Source organism: Vombatus ursinus, unplaced genomic scaffold (genome assembly GCF_900497805.2).
Source record: "Vombatus ursinus unplaced genomic scaffold, bare-nosed wombat genome assembly UNPS02011591.1, whole genome shotgun sequence".
Lineage (NCBI taxonomy): Eukaryota > Metazoa > Chordata > Mammalia > Diprotodontia > Vombatidae > Vombatus > Vombatus ursinus.
The window spans coordinates 4,337,375-4,355,686 of NW_020951369.1; the positions used below are offsets into that span (position 1 = coordinate 4,337,375).

General features: G+C 38.0%; 1 protein-coding gene across 1 annotated transcript in view; it reads right to left on the reverse strand.

The window, feature by feature from the left end:
* VWA3B (von Willebrand factor A domain containing 3B) overlaps window positions 1-18,312 on the reverse strand; it is a 202,179-nt gene that overhangs the window by 50,603 nt on the left and 133,264 nt on the right. The window contains exons 19-21 of the mRNA XM_027856651.1: window positions 16,531-16,588; window positions 16,242-16,398; window positions 191-309 (exon numbers count right to left, since the gene is read on the reverse strand). Coding sequence (XP_027712452.1) covers window positions 191-309; window positions 16,242-16,398; window positions 16,531-16,588 — 334 coding nt within the window. The remainder of the gene's footprint in view (window positions 1-190; window positions 310-16,241; window positions 16,399-16,530; window positions 16,589-18,312) is intronic.

Sequence of the window (18,312 nt, forward strand, 5' to 3'; positions counted from 1 at the left end):
GCTTATGGAAATAGCAAACAAAGAATTTTTGTATCCCTAGAAAAGGGAAATAAGATTTTGTTTTGATGGGGGTAAGAATATGTATGGGTCCGACTTCTTTCTGTTGGAGTGGAGTACTTAAAGGAAAAAGCTGTTTTACCTATGAAACCTGACTCCTTATCCCCACAGAGAGGGCAGCAGAAATGCTCACCTTTCATAGGATTTCACGGCTTGTTCCACTTTGTGCCTATAGGTCTTCAGATTGAGGGCATGAGGGTTAATTAAGATCATTTGCTCTGTGTTACTGCCCACTTGTTTCAGTGTAAAAATCTACAATACCAAGGGGAAAAAAAAGAGCAAATCATTACTTGGATGACGAACATGCATATCTTTCAGGCACAATGACTTGCAAAATATAGGTGTTTAATGTGTTTGTTCAATTGAATGGAAAGGTTGGAGAAATTTATCTTTGGACCCCAGGATCTCCACTCTATGTACTTCCTGCCTCCTCCACATCAACCACCAGAACCCTTCTAAAGAGCTAATTCTTGTCTGAGAATAGGCATTTTTTTCTTTAAAAAAAAAAACAAAAAACCCCAACTACTTCGACAACAGCTAAGTGGCTCAGCAGATAGAATGCTGGGCCTGGCATTTAGAGGACTTATCTTCCTGAGTTCAAATCTGGCCTTAGACACTTACTAGCTGTGTGACCCTGGGTAACTCACTCAACCCAATTTGCCTCATTTTCCTCATCTATAAAATGAGCTAGAGAAGGAAATAGCAAACCATTCCAGTATCTTTGCCAAGGAAAGCCCAAATGGGGTCATGAAGAGTCAGACACCATTGAAAAACAATTGAGCAACAAATATTTCAAACTTTTAAATTTGTTTTCCATACAGACCCAAAAATTCTATATTCTGTTGATGTTTAAACATATTTGAAGAAAGAGCAAGGCTAAAAGGAAGTCATCACATTGTTGGATAGCTATAATTGTTTTTAAAAGTTCTTTGTTACATATAATGAGCATTCTATTAAAAAAAACAAAAAAGCAAAAAGACTAAGATGCAGAAAGCATGGGTTCTAGCCCTGATTCCACCATCAATTACTTTGTGACCCAGAGAAAATCACTTAAATTCTCTGGACCTTGGTTCCCTAAAGAATCTCTAGGGTCTCTTTTGGTTCTAAAAGTCTGTGATTCTATGAAATTTGATTTCATGTCATGCTCACCCACTGATCTTAGTTCCGCTGCTGGACAAACAACACACAACACATCTACTTCTTCAGTCCTTTAACTGGCTTGAAGACAGCTATTATGTCTCCTCCTGGTTTTCTGTTCTCTAGGCTTTATACCACCAGATCCCACAAGCATTCCTGAGATGATATGATTTCCAAGATCCTCATTGTCCAGGTCATTTGCTTCTGAATACACACTGTAGTGGCAGATTGAGACCCTCTGTATCTCCTCTACCGCAAATTTTGGGAACCTTTCCTCTTCATTTATACTATGAAATAGTCACCAATCCCAACATAGGTAACTTGGTTTTGTGGAAATGGCACTGGACTTGGAGTCAGGAGAAACTTGGGGTCAAGTCCTGAGTTTATAGGTATATGATCACTCAACCTTCCTGAGTCTTAGTTTCTTCATTTATAAGTCCCAGTAATAATAGTTTCACTATCTCCCTTCAAGAGGAAAGCTTTTTCATAAATATCAAATCATTATAAGAAATGTGAGTTGCTTTTAACAATAACGAGAAGTTGCAAGTGGAGTAGTAGTGTCTAGCATTTACATTGTATTTAAATTTACAAGTTTTATATGTTTATTTGATCTCATTTGATCTTCAGAACAACCCTATAAAGTTGCTTAGTCTATGGAAAATACCATACAGGTATTTTCACTCCCATTTTACAGATGAAGAAAGTGAGATTTAGGTAAGTTAAGTGAGTTAACCACGGTTTCATAACTAGTAAGAAACAGAGGCAGTATTTCAACCCACATCTCTCTTTTCTAAGGCTCTTTCTACTACAACATGTTGCCTCTTACCAAGAGCTAATTCTTCAAAAACAACAGTAAAAATTCACCACCACTCCCCAAACCAAGAAGCAAACTACTAGAAATTCTCAAAAGAAAATTATTTTCAAAAAGAATTCCATTTAAAGAGACAAAGAATTTGCATAGAGTGAAAAACTGAATGAAAAGAAACCAAGACAAAAATATCAAAAAATTATAATTAAATACTAATAGAAAGACTACCAACAAAACTGGAATTTTCTCAAGGAACAATAAAACAAATAATAAACACATTGAATAAATCATAGGAAAAAGTGAAATGAGTGAAAAACTGAGCATAACCAAGAAATCTCAAGTCAATATGTTGATAAATCTCAACATTTTAAACTTATTTCTGAAAAAGTTAAACATATTTAATTTGAAAACAATTATTACATTAAAAGACAAAATGTAAGATGGAAACAACAGAAGGTAACAGAAGAAAAATGCTCCCAGAAAATGACGTATCTGAAAAAAATTGGAATATTTGTAAATGAAAATGAAAATAGAAAACAGAATACAGAGACAAAATTACAGAATTATTGGGCTACCAAAAAACTGCATGGAAGAAAAAATTATTATTTTAGTAAATCATACAGAAATATTGAGGGAGAAGAAACTACAGACTGACAGAATTCACAGACTATCAATAGGAGTGACCTCCAAATTCAACTCATGTGGAAAAATCATTGTCGAGCTTCAAAGACAAGAATAAAATGATTTTTACAAGCACCAAGAAGAAAAAGCATCACAATGAAAAACAATTTGATTTGCATAAAATTTTTCTATAAAAATGAGAAAAGAGAAAAAGAAACCGGATGACATACCAAAAACTAAATTTGTTACCCCCATCCACTTTAGCCCTAACCAATGAAAACCTAGTTTTTTGTTAAGATTCCCTTTGAATTAGAGCTCATCTCATATTCCTTTGATCATCTTGAAAACATGGAACTCTAGCTCCTTCAGAAGTTATCATAACTGTTAACCACCCATCCTCTCCAGTACTGCATGGACACTGTCAAGTTCCCAAACACTGTGCTGAGAAGTAGAAGTAAGCGCTGTCCTCACTCCTCACTGCCATTTCTAAATCTCCTCCATTCCATTATCACACTCAAAAACTTCTTTGAAGTTCACTGAATCCAGACATATTACTTTATCAAGATCCTGGGGGCACTTATCTGCCAAGCCTCAGGTCATTTTTCCTCCTTGCTCAAGGAGATTAATGCATGGCTTATAATCTTCCTCTCCATTCCAACCTCTTCCTTCATACTAGGGATTTTAATATACATGCTCATGTTTCTTCACTCTGGCTTCTCAAAGCATCTACCTTAATTTAGCTCTCATGATCTACATTTTCACTCCACCTCAATCAAATACAGGAATGGTCAGACCTTTTATCTTATCACCATCCACAAAAAAATCTGTTTCCATAATGTAGAACTCAGAATTTATCACCTCTTACTCTTTCATCTCTCTTACTAAATCAATTCCTCCTCTTTGGTACAACTTCCAGTCACTCCATTTTCCCATGTTGTTTTAGTCCAGGGGTGGGGAAGCAGCCTCAAGGCCACATGTGGCCCTCTAGGTCCTCAAGTGCAGCCCTTTGACCGAATCTAAACTTCATAGAACAAATCCCCTTATTAAAAGGATTTATTCTGTAAAACTTGGACTCAGTCAAAAGGCTACTCCTGTAATCTAGTGTATCACCTCTACTGTGGACTCATTTTCCTTCCTGTATCATCTTTGTTGTTCAGACGTTCGGTCCTGTCCACTTCTTCGCGACTCCATGGGCCATACTGTCCATGGGATTGTCAGCCTCACTCTCTTTTACACAGTCATTGAAGTCCAATGGCAGGACAAAAGTCAGGATGACTGATGATGACCCAGGATGCAGTGGATGACCTTGGCATCTTTGCTTGTCTGACCAAGCTCTAAGTGCTCAGCAGCACCTGCTTCAGCTGCCTTAATGGCCATTGGGACAAGCTGTTCTCATCCACCCATTCTGCCAAGGGAAATCTTCACTTGCTTAGGGTAAACATTCCCCTAACTCACCAATGGGTTTGAGGCCCATCAGTTACCCTTAACTTGGTTTAGCCTGTCTGCTAAGATGGTTTTACTGAGATGTGGCTGCTGTGTATGCTACATCTTCATGGAGTCACAGGTGAGAGCTGGATGAAAGGTAGACTCTAAAAGTGGATGAGTAATCCTGAAAGGGCTTGACAAGCCCTCACACCAGAGATGCTAGGCCCCTGAACATCCCATAACCCAAATGGAAGGGACCACAGGTGAGATCAGAGAAAGTATTAGACTACAATAGGGGTGGGGAACTTGAGGCCTTGAGGCTATATGTGGCCCTTTAGGTCCTTGGGTGCAACCTTTTGACTGACACCAAATTTTACAAAACAAATCCTTTTATTAAGGGGATTTGTTCTGTGAAGTTTGGATTCAGTCAAAGGGCTACACCTGAAGATCTAGAGTGCCACGTGTGGCCTTGAGGCTGCAGGTTCTCCACCCCTGGAGAAGTTTTCACTCATCAGCCACATGAGCATTCAGGAGAAACACAAACTTATCAGACCTGGGAGGGTTTCTAAGACAATAAACATCCGAGAGACTTTTTATGGTTTATTGAAAGCTGTTTTTCTAGCCCACTCAGTTTACGTAGTTCTCACTTTGCTTACAGTAATGAGCATCTGCTGGTGGGAACACCACCTGGACATTCATAAGAGAGATACCAAAATACCATGCTTGAAGTGTGTTGTCAGCTCATATTAAGACATATTTCATATACTGACCTTTAGATCAATGCGCAAAGAGAGCTTAGCTAACAAGAGAAAGCAAAGACTGAGAGGCAGGTCAATGCAAACAAGGTTTATTGAATCATAGATTTGGAATCAGAAGGGCCCTTGGTGGTCAATAAATCCACCACTCTCACATTACAGATGAAGAAATTGGGCCCTAGGGAAGTTAAGTGATTGAACAGAGTCACATAGCTAGTAAATTTCTGTGACGGGATTCAAAGCCAGGTCTTACTGACTACAAGTGTAGCATCCTACCTACTACACCAAAGAGCTTACTTCTGTGGAATAGGTGTCACTGGACAACATTAGAGCCACTCTGCTGCTTCCTGGAATACAAAACCACAGAGTATCACAGCTGGAAGAGACCCAAGGTCATCAAATGTCAGAGCTGGAAGAGACCCAAGAACATAGAACGTCAGAGCTGAAAAGTACCTTAGAACAAAGAATGTTAGATCTGGAAGGGGCTTTAGATCATAGAATGTCAGAGTTGGGAGGGACTTAAGGACACAAGTGGCCAAAGTAGGAACTTGGAAGGACCTTAGAATATAGAATATTGGGACAGGAAATGAATTTAAAATATACTACATTAGAGCTGGACGGGACCTTGGAGATCATCTAGATCAATCCTCTCACTTTTCAGAGAAGGAAATAAGTGGTAAGACCAGCATTCAAACCAAAGTCCATTTCCTACCAATTCAGGGCTGTTTCCTCTAGATAATGCTGATCCCTTTCTCTCCTCTCTCTCTCTCATCTTATTTTTCTTTCATTCATTTATAGAGCAAACATTTGTTAAGCACTACAGTGTACTAGCTAGGTGATGCAGTGGCTATAAGCCAGGCCTGAAGTCAGGGAAACCTGAGTTTAAATCTGACCTCAGACACTTACTAACTGTGTGACCCTGGGCAAGTCACTTAACGCTGGTTGCCTCAGTTTCCTCATCTATAAAATGAGCTGTAGAAATACAAACCACTCCAGTATCTTTACCAAGACAATCTCAAATGGGATCACAAAGGATCAGACACGACTAAACAACAAAATATATATAGGGCAGCTAGATAACAAAGTGGATAAAGCACTGGACTTGGAATCAGGAAGACTCATCTTCCTCAGTTCAAATCTGACCTCAGACACTTACTAGCTGTGTGACCCTGACCAAGTCACTTAGCCCTTTTTACCTCAGTTTTTCATCTGTAAAATGACCTGAAGAAGAAAATGGCAAACCACTCAAGCATCTTTGCCAAGAAAACTTCAAAATGGAGTCATGGAGATTAGGACACAATGGACTAAGTACTTCAGTGATACCCAAGAGATAAATCAGACACTGGCCCTTAAAGAGATTACAGTTTAGTAGGGGAGATACTGAAGATGCTGGGATATGTGGAAAAAAAGATCTTTTCAAAGAAAGGGTTTAGGGAACTGAGAAGCTGATAGAGATTCAAGTGAAACAGGAACAAGAGCTCCTTAACTCTCTTATCACCTCTGTGAGGAGGACTCATATACCTACATCTCCAGATTACCTCTCTCTTGACTGATCTAGGCGATTCCTTTAATAGATCTGCAAATGTATATCCCCTGATGTCTCAAACTCAACCAAGCCCATTAGCTTCTCTCTTAAACTTGGTTCCATCCCCCAACCCCCCATATGGTCACAAAGAGTCAGACAAGATGGAACAAAGTGGGTAAGACATTGGAGTTGTGAAACTAATAACAAACTTCTGCTCTTCTGTTTATTTTGTTTTGAGTAAAGTATATCAAAAATCATAAATAATTGATGGATGATTGGATGTTGATAGTGACATAATTGTGGATAAGCATTCTGATGCACCAATTAGTTTCCAGCCAGCACTGAGAAATAAAACATCATCTGCTCTAATTTTTTATGGACACCTCCCCTCTTTTCCTTTCCATTAATGGATATAACTGAATTCTAGACTATGCAGTATTTTACATGATACAATTTTTACGGTGCCATGCAAAAGAATTTTAAAATAGAAAAAAATGGTATAAATGATGATTCATGACTGTTTAAATGTTCAAAATGTTAGATTTGACTCTAGTCAGAATTTGCAAATTCCATATTTTTCAGGTCAATTAAAAAAAAATCATCTTGCTTCTGGTCTTGCCACCTGGTTGGCAAATAAAAAGGACTGACAACTTTATCACGGAATGTGCCAAAGCTGTGAACACCCTGAGAAGTAGCATTATGTGGCGGAGAAAGGGCCAGCCTTTTAATCAATAAAACCTGGGTTCATGTCCCACCTCTGATATATATGGGCTGTATGACCCTGGCCAAGTCACTTAAATTCTCAGTTCCCCACAAGACTATACATGACAGAGAATCTGCTGATCTTCACTGCTAGGAGTTTCCTGATCATGAAGATCCCCTCTCTACACAAATGAAATCAGAGGTGCAGATTAAAAAAAAAAAAAAACAAAAAAAACTCCAGGAGGGGCAGAGAGGAAATTTTGTAAATAATACTGATGACTTTACAAATATTCCAATGCTTAACACAATGCCTGGAACACAGAGGTACTTAATAAATGTTTATTGATTGACACACTTATGCTACTAAGTACTTAAGGACCTAGTTCTTAAACACAAGCCCTCCTCCATGAACTCAATTTACTCAAGAATCAAAGGAATCAAGACCACAGAATTAGCATGTTTTGTTGCTGTTGCTCAGTCAGGTCTGAGTCTTCAAGATCCTGTGTACCATATGGTCCATGGGGTTTTCTTGGCAAAGATACTGGAGTGATTTGCCATTTCTTTCTCCAGTAGATTAAAGCAATCAGAGGTTAAATGCCTTGCCCAGGGTCACACATCTAGCAAGTGTCTGAGGCTGGATTTGACCTCGGGTCTTCCATAATCTAGGCCCAGTGGTCCATGCAAGGAGCCATTCAGTTGCCTCCTGAATTAGCAGGTAAAGGACTTATTGAAAAGAAAACAACAACAATTAAAAAACTGATGCCATAGTGTCACAGAGAAAGTAGGGTCATCAAAAGGACTTCACAATATCCCAAATGTAATCCAGACCACTCTCTCCCTCTTATTCAGTTCTAGGCCTACTTTACTGCCCAAATACTGTATTTGCTAGAAACAGATGTATTGACAGACCAGCTTTATGGGTTGTCTAACCAACTTCATATCATAACCTGGACAATAATCATTCTTCATCCACTCAGTTTCCCCTATATAGATAGTTAGGTAAAACTCTTTTGAATGATTATAGCACCACAGTGCTCTGCGACTTGATGCAATCAACACGCTGTCATCCACATAACCTCACTATTACTATTTAGACTCTCCCCAAATAAGCTACTTGAGAGCAAAGAGTTTCATTTTTGTCCTCATATTCTTAGTGTTTACCCTAGTGCTTGGCACAGAGCAGGCATTTAATAAATGCTTGTGTTTGACTCTGCCCTGGTCATCTTCCATCCCCATGGCAAACTCCTCTAGTTAACCTTACTCTGTGGTTAAAAATCATGGGATGCATGTTTCAGGTCACAGAAAATGCTATAAAGTGGCATATGATGGGAACAAGTAGACTGCAGCATAATCAAAGAAGAATGTCATCAGACAAATGACATGAAAGATATTAAAGAAATGTGTGAATGGGAAATGAAATTGACTGGCTATATGTTGAGTGAGAAATAACTGGGGGACATAATGTCTTACACATAATAGACACTTAAATACTTATTGGATTGGATTGGATTGTGTTCCATTAATACCAATTAAGTGTCAAGATATCTAGAGTAAGGTCCTTACTAGACTAAAAGACAAATGTTCTATCTATTATTATATGTTGACCCACACGGATACATTCATCTATTTTGGGATTTGTTTGTTACTACACAGGACTGACAAAAAATTCATAACCAAAATATTTGAATCAAGGTCCTATGTAGACACAGTGCTAATTAACTGCCAGTGTTGCTACAATAATAAAATATCTTTATTTTTGAAATTCCAGAAATCATTCTCTTCACTAATATGCCATAGCTTTCTCCCAAATTATCACAAATTAATGAGATTTTGTTCGAGCATGAGAGTTGTAAGCTCTTTTCTCAAATAACATAACATAAATGGTGCTTTCCAAACTTGAAGTGCTATATAAATACTAGCTATTATAATTTTACCTACAGAAAAGTGTTCCTCCAAAAGGATGGGCAATTTGGAGCCTCTAATTATAGATTCATCTAATAACCAAGATATATTTTATTCTAAATGTGACTAGGTGATGAATTAATCTCTTTGAAAGAGCCCAGGTGAAATTGTCTGATCACTTGAAAACTAAAAATGCCAGTTAGGATCCTGTAATGAAGAGTTGCCATGGTAACCTCTCTGCTCACTTATTTCATTTCCAAGGTGATAGATTTGATGAGAGTCCAGCCAAGACTGAAAACCCAACGAGCACTGTGTGTACAGAGGGAAAAAAGAACCCATGCATAAATCATGAATGAAACAATGAACTGGGAACAAAGCTAAACACTGCTTTTAAAGTCTACCTACCTAGCCAGCTGTGGAAGAATAAAATCTATGAATAAAACCCCATTCAAATTATCAGCCTCTGTTCCTAACCCTTTCCAGCTTCATTCTGATTTCCATTCTTCCCCTTTCTTGGAAATACTAACATCAACTACCAAGAGCTGAAATATCATAATTGTGACCAAAAGTAGATTAATTGTCATTCTAAATTCTCCTTCATTATCCTTCTTCCCTTTCTCTAAGAGAGGCAGAGAATAGCAGATGTGAAAGTATTTTGAGAGGTTAAAATGCTATGTTAATTTAGGCTACTGCTTTTATACCTCTAAAAGTCCTACTCAGATTCTTCATCTAGCAGAAGTGGCCCCTGGCTTCTCAAAGGCAATGCCAAGGAAACACAATCTCTAGGAAGGTGAAAAGGCTTCATGTATTCCATGGCGGTCATCTGAGAACTGACAGAGGTGTCCTCAGAGGTGAGGAGAGTGCCAAGAGATGAATTTGGGGACCACAAGAGCTCATGAAGACTATCTCTACAAAGGCATGGAAGATTTGCAATCTCCTTTGGTGAAGAAAGCATCACTTTGATGAAATCACTGATTCCTAAAGTCTCCTTGAGAGAAAGGATTGTTTCATTCTTTGTAGAACTGACTTAAGCATTATTGCCAATGTTGTTGTTACTGGTAAAGGGACAGGGTAAGTTTTCCTTCTCTCTGTCTCTCTCTTTCTCTTTCCTCTCTTTTTCTCTTTTTTCTCTGTTCAATTAGTTGAGTACTGCCTTGGAGCTCCTGGATACCATCATCCCATTCCTTCATACTCCTCAGGCTCTTGGGGAATGGTAGCCCATCAAGGTGCTGTAAACCATTTTCATGAGAGTCTCTCAAATATCCATGTGATTTCCCCTTTACTCAGACAGCATATTCTCTGACATCATCAAACAATTTGACCACAATCAGTTCCCAAATGAAATTACGCATTTAGGTTAACCAGATTATTCTTCCATGCTCTATTCTGAATTCTATTTCCAAGACCATTTTGCTGACGGAAAACTTTCTGTTTCCTGAATTTCACCAAGATAAAATGCTGTGTTATTTCACATAATTTTAATGTCTTCTTTTACATACTCTGTCTGCTACCTCCAAGATGGCTTCAGATAATTTCTATTCGGCAACAGGCTCCCAACATACCTCTCTTAAGTCTCTAGCCAGTTTTACCTAATCTATTGTGCTTTACCAAGTGTGAAATCTTTTCACTTTCTTCAAAGAGGAGACTTCGGTGCTACCTTGTGTGAGTTCTCCCCAATATCTCTCACCGCTTACTAATGGGCCACACTTTCTACATTTATGAAAAGCATTCCTCAAAGTGCTGCTCCAGCCTAATCTTCTATACCCTCTAAACTATAGTACTCTTTCAAAATGATGATTTTGAGACATAAAGATCTTGATCTTTCTGGATCAAAGAAGGATAATAAATGATGCCAAGTTGAGATTGTAATGATGTACATTTCATCTTACTCTACCTTAATAGATCTGTGATCTTATTCTTACAATACTTCCTCCAGGATTTTATTCTAATTCTGATTTTTTAAAAAATCCGGTTGTCTAGGAGCTCAAATTCATAGAACACCCTACAACTTGTTTTCCTTATAACTGTAACCTGAGTTTTGGCCCCATCATGCTCCTGGATTTGCTGAGAGTAGACCTCCTTTGGATGAAATGACTCCCTCTCTCTTTGATTGATCTGAAGTCTTAACTTGTTCCAAGCTTAAGAGTTCATTTACTCTTGTATATTTCCAGGCATATTCTAATCCATAGAACTTCTTCAATTTCTATTTCCTATTCTGCTTGAATACATGGGTTTATTCACTGTTCACTATTTGTGATGGTCTTTTGTATAACTAGCATTTGGTGAGTATGAGCAATCCTCCCTTTTAAGAGCAATCAAGGAAGTAACTTTTACTCTGAGTCTTTCATACCCTCAGACCAGAGATATTTGAGGGGTGGAACATAAATATTATTCTAGTCTGATGCCAGTATTGGGGCCTGGAGTTGAGATTGCCCAGCTGTCCCTAAACTTACCTGATCTTCCCCAAACTAGTATGCTGGCAAGGCAAGCATAATCCTTGACTCTCTTCCTACTCTCCAGAGAGACACGCCATACCTTAGATCATATCCATCCACCTTCAAACCTCATCTATACAGAGTATCCTAAAAGTCTTATTGTAGTTTTAAGCTTCACTTGACCTCCTGATGTCCTGGGTAACTCCCTAAGACCAAGTTGTACAATGATTACACATCTGCACTGATAGGAATTTTCTCATCAGAAGCTATAAGAGTTTAAAACTGTGCTAAGATTTTTGGGACACCCTATATATTTACACAACCCCCACAAAATCCTACATGCGGGCATCTATCCTACACAACAGTGCTGTGGAGGCCAGTATTCTTATCCCCATTTTAAAGATGAGGAAAATGAAACAGGAAAGGTGAAGTGACTTTTCCACTGTCACACAATTAATAAGTGGCAGGTGAGGCATTTGAACTCAAGCCTCTTAGCTGCTGTTCCAAATGTTCTTTCTACTACAGCAAGCATAAGATCCATTATATTTCATTAACCATAATATCCTTCGCCCTAAAATGCAGCATAAGTGGTGAATAGGAAGCCTGCCTGAGTCATGAAGACCTAGGTTCAAGTCTTTCCTCTGACACATACTAGCCGGCCTGGTCACTTAACCTCCCCATGCTCTAGACAACTCCCTAATACTAAATTGTAGAACAGTTACAGATTTCTATTGGTAGAAATTTCCTCATCAAAAGCTTCCTTGTTCCACTGAATTCCTAGGTCCAACTTTTCCCTGGGGGGAAAAAAATATTTCCCTAATTATTCTGAACATGTGAGGATTGCCAGTATGTAAATACTATAATTAGGTTCAAATTTGCTTAATATATATTTGTAATAACCATCAATGTATGTATTTAATATGTATAAAAATATTAAATAGCAAGGACATGTGGAAAACCTATTTCAAAAATCAATACAGTACACATAAAGTAATCTAGATAGGTTTTACTTTTAAAGATGAAAATTAAAATGCATACTCAAATATGACATAATTATTTTATTTTATGAATAATTATTTTCATACAGTTCTGCCCCAATGTCAGGGTCGGGGATGGATTATCTATTAATAAGAACAGCTTAAAGTTTCCCTTAACCTTAAAAACACGCCCATCTCATTTTATTTTGAGTTCTAATGTTATTGTTTTAAACTTACTTTTAAAAACTTTTTTTAAAATTTGATTGATGCCTTGGTTTCATATCATCTTAATTTTCAAATATATTCCTTCCCTACTCTCTCCCTAGAGAGAGACATCCCTTAGATGAATAAAAAAGAAAGATGAAAGGGAAAGAAAACCCCAGCAGTTCCATAAAACTAACCAACACATCAACACTGGCTGTCAGTCTATTCAGTGTTCCACATCCTTCCTTTCCCACCTACTTCTGCAAAGAAGGGAGGGAGGAGTATTTTCTCATCTTAATGAAGTCACTTTTATGGGCATGTCTATGGAGAGGTTATAGCAGATAAATTTTAGGTGCCATTAAAGTCCACTGGTTTCACAGAAATGATACCAAATGTGTTTTCCTCCAAATAAAACTGCTGAAGAATCTTAATGAAATAAACTCATGGAGCATGAGGGGCCTCCATAAGCCTTCCTAAAGGACACAAAATAGTTTGTTGTCTATCTCAAGTATTTTTGTGAAGAAGCCAAGCTCAGTGGATAAGGAAATAAATCCCTGCCTATGGGGGTCATATTTTTTTTGGAGGTAGACAGGACGGCACTACCACAGGGCCACTACCAGAGGAAGGAAGGGAGGCTTAGACAGAAGCAAAGAGGCTGAAGGGCAGGTAGGGGACAACCTGCCATGATGGCACTCCAGTGTTAATCCACAGTCTAGCGACTAGAAAGAGCAAAGTGCACAGTCTAGAGCAAGGTTGAGAGTCAGAGAAGCTCAGTTCAAATCTCCATTTTTGGACACATCATTAAACCTATTTGGGGCTCATTTTCCTTCAACTGTAAAATGGGGAAGTTGGCTTAGATGATTTCTAAGGTTCTTCACACTCTACATCTAGGACCTAAGATCTAGGATCCTCAGCATTATAAATATTCCTCCAAACACATTGTGCAACAGACTATAAGATAATTTCACATATTTCTTCCACATACATCCAATCTGAGTGGTTGTAAAGCAATGTAGATGACAGCTTTTGACAATATCTATTATATTTTATTTCTTCTATGGCTTGCAAGCCCTGATATGCCTTCAGTCTAATTCATTAGCTATGGCAAAGGTAGAATAGATGAATAAATACACACACTTTTAAAAAACAAGGCAGGCTAGCACTTGGAAGGACAAGATCAGAATATAAAGTAGCTAGAGAAAAGTAAGAAAGAAGGATATAATAAGACTAAACCCAATCAACTAACAGACATTTATTAAGTACTTACTATGTGCCAGGCACTGTGCTAAGCGCTGGAATACAATGGGAAAAGTCTCTGCTTTTTATTCCTTACATCATATTCTGATGGGAGAAATAATATGAGGCTGTTGCTGTTCAGTCATTTTCAGTCCTGTCCAAATCTTCATGACCCTATTTGGGGTTTTCTTGGCAAAGATACTGGGGTAATTTGCCATTTCCTTCTCTAGCTCATTTTACAGATGATGAAACTGAGGCAAACAGAGTTAATGACTTGCCCAGGGTCACACAGCTTAGTAAGTGTCCAAGGACAGATTTGAACTCAGGAAAATGAGTCTTCCAGACTCCAAATCTGGCACTCTATTCACTGTGCTACCTAGCTGTCTTACATATGAGCATTAATAGATACATAGGGTACACAATGAGGGTAAAATACAAGATAGCCTTAGAGCATTAGACATTCGCATCAGGGGTAACCAGGAAAGGCTTGCTGTAGAAGGTGGTGTTTGAACTGAGTCTTAAAGAAAGCCAAGGATTCTAAGAGGCAGAAGGGAGGAAGAAGAATATTCCAAGGATCAGGGACAGCCAAGTGCAAAGGCATATGGACAAAAGATGGAGCATCATTCATGAAGAAAGGGAGGGGGCAGGGAGGGGGAGAAAAATTTTAAACTCAAAAGTTTATGTAAATGATTGTTGATAAATCAAAATAAATTAATAAAAAATTTAAAAAAGGAAATCACTGGTGACTTTGGAAAAGACAATTTCTGTTGAAAGATGAGGTCAGAAGCCAGTTGGCAGAGAGTTTAAAAGAAAGTGAGAGGAGAGAAAGCAGAGACACCAAGCATAGATGGCTTTTTCAAAGAGTTTAGCTGCAAAGGTGAGGAGAGAAAGAGGACAAGAGCTAGCAGGGATAGCAGCATCTGGTGAGGGTTTTTAATGATGTGGGATATGGGCATATTTGTAGGTAGTCAGGAAACCAATAAATAAGGAGAGATTTGAGAGTGAGAGAAGAAGAAGAAGAATAGTGGAGTGTACTGTCTCCACTAGAGGACATGGAAGAGAAGAAGAAGAAGAAGCAGAAGAAGAAGAAGCAGAAGAAGCAGAAGCGGAAGCGGAAGCAGAAGAGGAAGAGGAAGAGGAAGAGGAAGAAGAAGAAGAAGAAGAAGAAGAAGAAGAATAGTGGAGTGGAGTGTACTGTACTGTCTCCACTAGAGGACATGGAAGAGAACGGGATAAAGGGTGCATATAGAGGGGTTGGCTTTGGTGAGGGAAAGGCCTACATCTTCATCAGAGATTAGAATAAAAGAGGAGATCATGTGCCATGATGGGGCAAAGGATTGTGAAATGTGAAAAAAGGAATAAGAGGGAATTCATTGAGAATGGCCTCTATTTTTTTTTTCATGAAGCATGAGTACAGATCCTCAGCTGGGAGGACAGGGGAAGAGGGTCACATGGGAGGCCTAAGGAGAGAGGAGAAGGTCTGGAACAGCTTCTGCGATGGCAACCCAAGGAGGAAAACAGACACAGACATGAAAACTGAACATGATTCAGCAATGCAGTAATAACATCAAAAAAGTATGAGCAACCATAAGGCAATCTCATTACACTGGGCCCCAGGCAAACCTCAGCATTATTCCAAGTCAATGATATATCATGGGCACAATGACTATAGAAACTTAGAGAGGTAGCAAAAAGAACCTTAAAGATAATTTAAAAATTGCAAAAAAAAAAACCCAAAATCCCAATAACTATGAAGTAAGATTAGAAGAACGGAGAGGTGTGTGTGTGTGTGTGTGTGTGTGTGTGTGTGTGTGTGTGTGTGTATGTGATAATCTGATAATTGACAAGGGTTGGTCTCAGAGAGTTGTTCTCCATCTTCCTGAGGGCAATAGAAGAAGTAGGATTATCCTGGACCATCAAGTATTTTGATTAAGACAAAGATTTAATTTTCCTACAGTGAGTGACATCAAACATGCAGATGAGTTATTAAAGGAAGCAGTTAAAATTAACCTAGAGACCTTTTAAAAATCAAAAATTCTCATCTCTTTAGGGTAAGAAAGCAAGCAAATGAATGAAATAACCTTCAAAGGTCCTTTCTAATTCCATGATGCTATGCAGAAAATTTGCATCTGTAGTGAAATACCTGAATAGCTCCATACTACCACCCACTGGTAAATAGACAAGAAGAGCCTGTATCATGGGGGCCCATTTTACATCCCCCTCAGATTGAAAAAAAAAAAGCCAGATTCATTAGCAATCTATTTTTCAGCAGCTTCCATCATGAATAAACATTTTCTAATGATGCAATATGTATTTTTTTATAGAACACACACTAAGAAATTTAAATGGACTATGTGGTGTATGCAGAGAAATAGCAAAACCCTCCTCTAGCAGCAACATTATCAGGGCTGTAGTTTATATCATATAAGGCCTTGACAAGAACAGTGTGAATTTTACCGAATCGTATACTTTAGAAACGACATGCTTGCCCAGAATCGGCACATATTTCGAGCGGTGTGGAATGGTCGTAGTGGATAAGGCATTCATTATGGTGAGTCGCTTAGCAACCAAGCCATGGACCTTGAGCCAGGTTTCTGAAGACATATCTAGAGAACTAAGAACACAGATTTCTGTGAGGTGCAATGAAAGATGGTGGAGGGGGGAGGAGAGAAAAAAAATTGTAATTCAGATTCAAAAAAAGATGGCAAAACAGCTTGGTATACCTTAGCGAAATTAAAATACTTACTCTTGGCTTGATTCTCTACTCCTCATTTCTGATAATTTTTCACCTATTGAATTCATTTCTGTGGAGAAAGAGTTTTAAATATACAAAGGAATCACCACATGTGGGTTTTATAACAAACTACATTAGCTTCATTATTATTTCTCTATCTGAGATGATTGGTGGTCAAGGACAAATGTTTTGTTTTGTTTTGTTTTGTTTTTAAAGTATTCTCAATGGTACATCTTAGTTGGTTGTATTGCTCAGTCAATTTTGATTCGTTTTTTTTTTTTTATTTCCAAAGGCTAAGTATGTACATCAAGAGTGTGTTGCCTTGGTTTTCCTAACAATTAGGCCAACACTCTGAGCTAATCCTGAACTAGTCATAAAAACATAATATAGACTCAACTGCTTTTGGATTTTATAGTTCAAGGCTCCTGAATGAAGTAAATCACCAACCATTTTCTAATTCCTCCTACTCCTATTGCATCCATAAAAAAAGAACATAAGATCTTAAACAAGCTAGGACAGACATTTTAAGAAAATTCAATAAAGAAATCAGCTAAAGCTGTTTTAGCTGTTATATAGTGTCATGATGATACATTTCAAAATGTTTTAGCCATTGTTTGTTATATTACGGTCCTTGTTCATAGTGTCATAGATTTAGAGGCATCAGGGACTTTAGAGGCCATGTAGCTGAATCCCCTAATTTGACAGATGAAGGAACTGAGAGGACCAGAAATGTTTATGGAAGTTGTTCAAGGTCATACAGATATTTTTATGATAGCACAAGTATAGTAAAAAAAAAAAACCCTATCTATTCAAAAGCCTCTTTGAATTGTCGAAATATTGTTTAAAATTATGCGTCGGAATGTGCTTGCAGTTTTAGTTGAAAAGGACGTGACTCCTTTAAAAGAAATTAGGAAATATCAGAAACCAAAGTGTAAAATTGCAGGTAAGTGGTTTATATGAAAATTTTAATCATTCTGTTTAGATTACTAGTCAACTCAAACTCTACTTAGCAGTGATTAGAAAGTAGAGACTTTGAAATGACTCCATTAAGCTCTGATTTAGAAACCTTCATGAACCCTGAGGTCTGTCTGATTAGAGGGCAGAGCAGGAAGTTCCTCCTAAAGCCTCCATTTAAAGAGAATGCATAGGACAATCATTTTTTGTGCCAGGTACTCTCCTTTTATGCCCCACCCCATACATACCCCTTTTCAGCTTCTTCTCGTCAGTCATCTTCTCTTGTTAGATTGTAAGCTCCTTGAGGGCAAGAAATGTCTTTCTTTTTTGTGTCTGTATCCCCAGTATAGTATTGGCACATAGTAGCCACTTAATAAATCTTTATTAATTAACTGACTGAATAAATGGGAATCCCATTGAGGGAAATATCAATGCCTTTTCATAATCCAGGGCCTTGAATATAGTAGATACTCAAATATTTCATTCATTCGTTCAGAATGACAATTATGTGGTTTCATCCTGTTGGAGGAGAATGTACTGTGCTATCATGAAGTTTTGAAAGCAAAAAAAAAATGAGAGCAGAGGAATCTAGCAGGATAAACAGACTAGTGTTTATCTGCGGTAGAGGAAAGCTATTTGTAGACAAGAACAACTGTCTGTAAGTGATTTTCCTAAAAAATTATTTGGAAGCTCTGAAGTACAGAAATCTTGTACATATCCTGAAACAGTTTTGTTTCTGAGTGTAACAGATTCAAGAGTACATTGAAAGAAGTATTTTGTACATCCTGGAGAAATTAAAGTTCCACTGGTCACAACTGGGCATTAGTGAATAAAGTGCCT